Source organism: Hylobates moloch, unplaced genomic scaffold (assembly GCF_009828535.3).
Source record: "Hylobates moloch isolate HMO894 unplaced genomic scaffold, HMol_V3 SCAFFOLD_1, whole genome shotgun sequence".
Lineage (NCBI taxonomy): Eukaryota > Metazoa > Chordata > Mammalia > Primates > Hylobatidae > Hylobates > Hylobates moloch.
The window spans coordinates 223,798,251-223,807,384 of NW_026652276.1; the positions used below are offsets into that span (position 1 = coordinate 223,798,251).

The 9,134-nt window shown below is 41.7% G+C and overlaps 1 gene segment (V, D, J or C); it reads left to right on the forward strand.

Annotated features, from left to right (window-relative positions):
• The window catches only part of LOC116814448 (T cell receptor beta variable 24-1-like), a 58,267-nt gene extending 49,675 nt beyond the window's left edge, over positions 1–8,592 (forward strand). Inside the window, 1 exon segment of the V gene segment in view lies at positions 8,485–8,592. Coding sequence covers positions 8,485–8,581 — 97 coding nt within the window.
• The last annotated feature ends 542 nt before the right edge of the window (positions 8,593–9,134 follow it).

Sequence of the window (9,134 nt, forward strand, 5' to 3'; positions counted from 1 at the left end):
GATCTTTTGTGTTTCAGAGTCAAGGAAACTTTTGAGCTATTATAGATTTTAGCAATTGAGTAAAGTATACTTGTGTGAACAAAATTGAGAGCTTATTTTTTTCTCTTTACTTGATTTCTCCAGATTTTGGAAACTCGTGAGTATTCTTAATTTATGGCAATGTAGTTATTTGCATGAGTGTAATAAGAATCTGTTGGGGTTTGTTTTGTTTTATTTTGTTTTATATTATTATTATTATTGGTAACAAGACACAATTGGAGAAACTGGTTATTTTACCAAGACTTTGTTGGAATGGTATACTCTCCTTTAAGGAATCAAACTTGACTTGCCAAGTCAATAAAAGCCCCTTAGGGATCTGGCCTCTGATCTTTGCTACAACAGTCCATGTACATGATTTCTGACCTGTGGTAAGTAAACAGTGTCACCTTCTAACAGGTCCAGGAGCCCCAAGTTATCTTGGGACCCCAAGAGGAGAGGAATTTACTCAACTCATAGGTATTTGAGGGTAAAAACCCGTGGTAGGGCTCGGCTCAAAAAGAGTCTTATCTAAGATTCCTTCTAAGAAACAAAGTTCCATTAAAGCCAGTGTTAAAAGTCTATGTGAAAAATAATTATTCTTGCTGTACTTTATACGAATAATCAGACCAAGTATAATAAAGCAAATTGGTCTTACCATGACTTATCTTTAGTGAAAATGGAAAACAGGAGAGAGAATATTATGTTTCAAGACCTATGTTACACTTGTTATTAAATTCTAGTCTCATCAGTTGTTAAGTTTGTTTATGCAGTTTAGGCTAACCCTGCTTATTCCTATGAACCAACCGGTGATCTTTGCCTGCTACTCTGAAAAAACAAGGCATTTTGGTAATGTAAAAATCCGGATTTTATTCTAATTCTGGGCATGTACTGGAATTGGCTAGCCACCTCATGTCAGCTTGGTTCCAGTAGTTGCCCAGTTCATGAAGAGCCTTCTAATTTAGTTTACTTGGGATACTTTTGCTTATTTTGTTATGTTGCTGTTTTACTCTTTGTGTAGGAATGCAGACTAAGTTTACTAAATGTTTTCTTAAACTGAATACTTAATCTTTCAGATATCGCCTTTTGTCAAGACTCAAGAGTTCTGAATGGCCTTCATCATACTGAAGTTTTCTGACTGAGCTCCTCTCTACTCTGAACACAAGAGACCATAATAGTTAGGCAGAAATATCATTGCCCCTATTCAGCCTGAAGAAGTTACAGAAGATGAATCTTTGTCCGTCTACAACCTTAGGATTAAGGGTTCTCTTAAAAAGGGAGGGAGGAAATGTCTAAGACATGCGAACTAGAGCAACTGTATCCATAATAGGAGCTGACTAAAATAAAGCTGAAACCTACTGGGCTGCATTCTCAGACAGTTAAGGCATTCTAAGTCACAGGATGAGATAGGAGGTCAGCACAAGATATGGTCCTTAAAACCTTGCTGATAAAACAGGTTGCAGTAAAGAAGCTGGCCAAAACCCACCAAAACCAATATGGCCATGAGAGTGACCTCTGGTGGTCCTCACTGCTACACTCCCACCAGCACCATAATAGTTTACAAATGCCATAGCAACATCAGGATATAACCCTATATGGCCTAAAAAGGGGAGGCTTAAATAATGCACCCCTTGTTTAGCATATAATCAAGAAATAACCATAAAAATAGGCAACCAGCAGCCCTCAGGGCTGCTCTGTCTTTGGAGTAGCCATTCTCGGATTCCTCTTTCTTAATAAACTTGCTTTCACTTTACTCAGACTCCCCATGAATTCTTTCTTGCACAAGATCCAAGAACCCTCTCTTGGAGTCTGATTGGGACCTTTTTCTTGTGACAGATTCTGCCAGTTTCTGTTCTTGGCAGGTTCCATTTCTACAAATTCCTCATCTCTACAAGTTTAAGATCAGAATGTTCCAGCAGGGAACACTACAGCTGTTTCTATCCTCAGGGAGACTACTCATCCTGGGAATAATTCCTTCCTTTGTCCTGCCAATATAATGTTTATGGACCCTGCTAAGTAGCACCCAGTCATGAAGGTGCTGTCACCGAGGAAGGTAAGGAGGTTGTGACAAAAAACACAGAACGTGACCCTCTGAACAGCAGGAGAGTAGAAACCATTCTTGTCATCAGAAATTTCAGAGAGGAAGCTCACTCACTGTCCAGCTTCCCTCCCACACAATGGAAGCATAAAAATGGAAACCCATTTTGCACAAGAAATTAGCACGTTGCCCCTCAAGAGAATTATATCCTATGATGTTTGTTTCTGTAGGAGTGTTTAAGCAGTTAAAACCATGTACCATTCACAAAAATCTATACATAAAACATGAATGTTTAGAAAGTGAACACATTTAGAATGATATTTGTTTCAATTTAAGATGCCAACCTAGATACAAGTACACACTCAGTTTGACTAAAATTGCTGTAATAATAATCTAAAAGCAAAACTACAGAAGGGTAGAAAAAGAAAGGTAACAGATTCCTGCCGTTGATATGGAAATCATACTTTTAGCATGTAAACAAAGCCAATCCTGCTTGTAAAACAACCCTGATCCAGCATGTAAAACAACTCTGATCCTGCAAGGAATGTGGGGAGACAGCATGGGGCGCCTAGATGTTACAGGTAGTTAGTTAAGGCATGAGTGGGGCAGGAAAGGGCTCCCTTCCCCCCACCGACCAGGAATGTCAGACAATCTGGTCTTGGTTCAGAGATTATAACATTGCCTCTCTAAAAATAATGCATAATTCAGCAGCCTGAGATAGGGAGGGACAATCTCTTGCTGATCCACAGCTGTTAACACTAAAGTATCAATCGAATGCAGGCACCAAGGAGAAGCAAAGAAGGTTTTCAATAAAATCTCAGGTATTGGGCAGGTGAACCCAGGTATGTGCATTGAGAGACAAAAGGGTGGAGTATGACCTTCCAGGGGCACTCCAACAGAAACAGGAAGAAAGCCTCAGATGGGCATGCACACAACTTCCTAAACACACTGCGCATGCTCACTTCCGAAGTGTAAGGAGGGCACTGTGCATTCGGGCAGCCTATCCTCAGGGGAGAATCATGAGAAAGGGGCACAAGATGGCCGCCTAGGAAGTCCCAGGATCAAGGTTAAATGCCACACTTGTTCTTCAAGTCACCTGCTTGGATCTCTTCCAAGTGTTCTTTCTTTTCTTTCCTGTTCTAAAGTCTTTTTAATAAGCTTCCACTCCTGCTCTAAAACTTGTCTCGGTCTCTTTTTCTGCTGTATGACCCTCAGTGGAATTTTCTTCTGAGGAGGCAAGAACTGGGGTTGCTGCAGACCAGCAGGGATTCGCTGCTGATAAGATACCTTCCACCAGTAACTTGGAGATGACACCAAGAGACAACACAGGCAAAGGAAGGTGTACTAATTCTGTTTTAGGTGTAGAAACTGGAGTGATTGGAAAATAATTCCTAAAAGAAATTGAGAAGTCAAATTGTCAAGCGGTAAATTCACCATCACATTTACCATAAAGCATGTAGAGAAATGGAAATATTTACACATCATGGTTGGGAGTGCAGGATTTGCAGTCAGACAGTTTCTGGCACTTAGTAGCTTTAGAAAGTGACTTAAGCCCTCTAAGCCCTCAGTTTTCACATCTATAAAATGAAGTAAATAATATAAGCCTCTCAGAAGTGGGGTGAGGGTTGAATGAAACAGTATGTGAGTAGTTTAACACAGAGACTGGCACCGACATAAGAAAGTATTGTGATAGAAGCAGCAGTAGAGAAAATATTTTGAATAGCTGTATGCATGGCAATCCTTTAACCTCTTTATTCATGGCAACTCATTTAATTGCCACAACAAATATGTAAGGTAAGTACTTTTATTATTTCCACTGTTATGGACTGAGTTGTGCTACCTTCTTCATTTCGTATGTTGATGTCCTAAGTCCCAGCGCCCCATAATGTGACTGACTATATTTGGAGATGGGGTCTTTACATCGATAATTAAGTTAAAATCAGGTCATTAGGGTGGGCCCTAATTCAATATGACTGGTGTCCTTATCAGGAGGTTAGGACACAGACATGCAAAGAGGGAAGACCAGAAAAAAGGTATAGAAAAAAAATGGTTATCTACAAGCCAAGGAGAGAGGCCTCAGAAGAAACCAACTCAACAAATTTTAAAAGATGTATTTTGGAGAACAAAACTTAGAAAATATTTAGAACAGAAAAAAACCATTTCTTCTAGAACTGAGTTGGTCTAAAAGTGCATATCTTGGTAAGGCTCTGTGAGGAAATGACCTAATCTGGAGAGAAGCTGCTGGGACACTCGTCTGTGTGTGGCCTGTGGCTCACAGGGGCGGGTATTCTCAGAAAGCACACGGGATAATCACCATCCTGGTGTGTCCGGGCTCTGGGAACAGGCTTTTCCTCGTGACTTTCACATGAGTTTCCTGGTGGGCTATGTAGTCACTTTTCTGCATCCTTCTTTTAAAGGCTCATGAATGTCAAAGTAACACAGACTCTGAGATGATACAGGAAAGTTGTATCCGAATGTTTTCAGATTATCAGCCAGACCAAACGTTCTGGAATCCATAAGATCCAGGCCTGGGGATAAATTTAATCTATTAATTATTCTTCTGAAATTGGCAGCTTTGAAAAAGATGCCCTGAGTCAGCATAGTCATTCCAACCAAAAAGAAAAAAGGGAAAAAATAATCATCTTTCCCAACCCTTAAATCGTCCAGCACTAACCAGACTCTGAGACCCTCTGCAGCAGCAGCCTATCAGTGCAGCCACATCCTCTCTGAGCGGATATGAAAAACCCCAGGGGTGCAGCGACCTGACCTATGAGCTGCCACACACGCTTAAGATGCCCCAGAGACCCTGCACCCTGATCTTACTCGTTCCTTTACTGTTTTCATCCTAATTGCTCTCTTACACATTTGGCCACACATTTTTGGTCTTGGTAGTTGTATTAGTTTTCTGTTGCTACTATACAAATTACCACCCATTTAGCGGCTTAAAACAATACAAATGTATCATCTTACAGTTCTGTAGTTCAGAAACCAACACAGGTATCACCCAGCCGAAATCAAGGTGTTGGCAGATCTGGGTTCCTTTCTGAAGGCTCCAGGGGAGAATCGCTTTTCTTACCTTATAGGTTGCTTTCCTCTATCTTCAAAGGCAGCACATTCCGTTGCTCTGACCCTACTTCCTTACTCACAGCTCCCTCTAAACACTGCTGGGAAAGGCTCTCCACATTTAAGGACCTGCGTGATTACCATTGGACCCACCTGGATAAATCCAGGAACTGCTTCCTATCTCAAGGTCGGCGGATTAGCAGCCCTAATTGCACCTGCAGCTTTAATTACCATTTGCCATCTAACTGAACATCCACAGCTGTTACGGGTTGCAGGGATTATCAGCACGTGAACATCTTTAAGGAACCATTCAGCCCACCACTCCGATGTTCCACTAGAGGGCACTAACGTATTCCTGTAATATAAACATTAAAATTCAGATAATGGTGGGAGGGAAAGTTTGATAAAATTGAATACTGTATTATCAATTTTAAAAACTTGATATATAAATATCATTCATTGGGGTCTTTCAAAAGTTAATCATATAGTACAAGAAAATACATAAACTAGAGTGACTTTCTCAGAACTGAAATGGCCTGAGCATAAGTGAAATAGAATTTGAAGTGTGATGAGAATTCTGCAGTCTATTCTTGGGCTCAAAATCACATAGAAAAAAAACAAAAAAAAGATTGCTTTATATTGAAAGGGATATGGCATAGGTTCTCTTACAGGGGTTTTTAGGAAATGGTTCATCAGTTTAGTAGGTGTTAGCTTAATTACTTTTATCGGGATACTGTTGCCCCGGCTGGGTGAATGAGCAGTCCCTAATAAGAGAAGGAAGAGAGCAAAGACAGAAAAAGTATGAAGGAGAGGAAGGGATGGCATGGCATAGAATGAAATGCTTTCCATTAAAATGCAAAGATGAAGGAGATGTTTCAGAGTGCCCAGCTGTCTAGAGGATTCTGTTTACTTTCCATTCCCGCTGTTAGGGACATAGGAGTCTGCCTTACATTAGGGAAATGGAATAGAATAAGTTTCCGTACTTCCTAAATATGGCGGAATTGGGTAGAAAAGATCAGAGGGAAGGTTGTAGGAAGGAAGGGTGGGAAAGCCAAACAGCTGGCTCCTCCTGTAAGGCTATTGGGGCCTCAGGCTAACAGCATCACTTTAGTACCTTGGTTGATGTAGAAAAGGAAACAAGAGAGCAGAATAGCCTCATAGTCAAAGGAATAGAGAGGGAGAAGTGACATTGCTGAGAAGAGTGAATTAGCTGGTAGAGGGGCAGAATATAGAATTAGCTACCTCCTAAATCTTGAATTAATCTAATATGAAAAGAGATTGGGAAAAATTATAATACTCTGAAGTGTAATTATGCGCCTGTTCAACTTTGGAAACACCACGGAATGTGGGGAAATCCAATATCCACTAATAGTGAGCTTAGCTATGTGGATGTGAGTAATTCTGAAAGATGTTGCTATTTGGGATGTCGAGGTTTACTAAGTAACATGAAATTATTTACATGCGGTGGGTTTTTAGAATGAAAGCTGTTTTCCCTCTCTTAAGAACACCCGAATTCACAGCTAGGATATGGAGGATTTGCCAGGAAAATGCAAACACCTGTGGCTGAAGTAGAGCCAAGCTCTCTCCCTACATTTTTTTCTGGAAAGCAGTGGTGCAGAAATAGAATAAGAGAGAATACTCCTCTTAGGTCAGAGCTAAGGTCCTGATAGCAATCACTCCTTTCTCAGTGCATGGAATGGAAACTGTTAGAGCTGCACCTCTTACCATGAAGGGGTCTAAGGTCAAGGAACTCATCTCTGAGGTTTGAGAGTAGCCCTGAAAACCAGGAAGGAGGCCCCTTCTTGTCTGGAGATGATAATGATTTGGCAAAAACAATGACGGGCTCTGTGAGGCTCTACTTGTGGTAGGAAGCTTTTGGGAAGAATGGGGTAGCCTCCTTCTATTCCACCATCCAGGAATACATTCGTTCCTACAAAGTACAAGAAGGATTCAAAGGTATACATGTGTCAAAAATCACAATGAGCACTGTAAATATATGCAATTTTTATTCATCAACTATACCTTAATTTAAAAAATTAAGAAAAGTTCAAAGGTTTTTGAGGAGGAAGGCATTCTGGGGAATCCTAGGAAAGTCACCTCAATGTAGGAAGAACATATTCAGGCAGAAAAGAGAGCAGTACCAGCAGCTGCTGGAAGAGCCAAGAGAAGCTTGACACTCCTGGCCCCAAACACTGCCTGGCTACAACACGATATCCAGGGACAGATACCTTCCATGTACAGCAAGCTGTGGAGTGGCAAGAAAGCAAAGCACATACCAAAAGCAGGCAGGAAGCAGAGCTGGCTGGTAAGACTCTGAGGTTACTGCAGGAAGCAGATGTTTCCTCTGCCTTTCACCAGCTTCTTCTGGAGAAGAACAGAGAAGGGGAAAAGAAGAAAGATGCTCCAGATGCCATCTTTGGTGGAAACAGCTGCTAGATCTAGCAACGATGACTAAGTCAATTTTGCTAAAGAGCAAAGAAGCTGTGTGTCTTGGATTTTACACAGCGATAGACTAGCAAAATAATCTATGATGTGAATCTGAGATTTTACACCTTAGACTCTTTTAAAATGTAGTGACTAAAAATATATACCAGTGGATAAATGAAGTCAGGGATATACTTGAAATTTTTTCTGCCAGAGTAGAAATGACTTCGAAATATATGATAATGCAGCTTTCATGTAATCCCAGCTACTGGGGAGGCTGAGGCAGGAGTATTGCTTAAACCCGGGAGGCAGAGGTTGCAGTGAGCCAAGATCATGCCACTGCAATCCAGCCTGGGTGACAGAGGGAGACTCTGTCTCAAAAAAAAAAAAAAGATAATGCAGCTTTCAATAACATAAGCTTTATGTTCTCACACTTCTAAGTGATAATCAAATGTGTTACACTACTTTATACCCTGAGATCCAAAATACATAAATATTTGACAATTTGTACAAGACTGTATTAATAAGAAAATGTGTCACTTGTATAAAGAGAAGCAGCCTCACACAGATTAAGGAAAATGACATTGATTACAAATGTCCTCAGCCTGAGTTGGCTGTGTTGCCTTTGTACACTTCAGTCCTCTGAGCTGAAGTGGGAGTGGTTTCTCTCCTGAAAATGTTTCTGAGGCCCAAATAGCTGAAGAGGTGGAGACATTACAGAAACCAAATGGAGCCCCCAGAACTGGCAGACACCTGCCTGATGCTGCCATGGACCCCCAGCTCTTTGGCTATGTGGTCCTTTGCCTTCTAGGTGCAGGTGAGTCCAAGAACACGTGGGCAACTTTTGGCCTTATTTTGTAGGCCTCAGCCCAAGGTCTCCTAAAGGCTTAAGCATTGGGGGTCCCCTTCAGCTCTGCCTCTGACTCTGTCCCCTTCCTTTACAGGACTCTTGGAAGCCCAAGTGACCCAGAACCCAAGATACCTCATCACAGTGACTGGAAAGAAGTTAACAGTGACTTGTTCTCAGAATATGAACCATGAGTATATGTCCTGGTATCGACAAGACCCAGGGCTGGGCTTAAGGCAGATCTACTATTCAATTAATGTTGAGGCGATTGATAAGGGAGATGTTCCTGAAGGGTACAACGTCTCTCGAAAAGAGAAGAGGAATTTCCCCCTGATCCTGGAGTCGCCCAGCCCCAACCAGACCTCTCTGTACTTCTGCGCCAGCAGTTTTTCCACAGTGCTGCACAGCCAGCTGCTCTCTGCACAAAAACAGAGGGTAGCTGCAAGAACAAGAGACTCTTCCTTCAGGAGACCCCTCGCCAACCAACAGGATAAACTTCCTCCGTCATCCCACAGAAGCCCTTCCCCACTCCCCAGCCTCAGGGACTCTGCAATGCAGCTGCTCCGCAGAACCAGGGGTCCATCCTCTACCTGCTGTACCAATGAGGTTTCAAAGTTGGGCAGTACAAGCTAGCTGAGTTAGGTCTAGTGCCAGGGTACACTCTCCAATCCTTTCTTCTTGTGGAGCTTAAATCTTTAAATTCAACTAAGCTGTTGCCCAAACTGAAGACTCCATTTCCAACCTAAT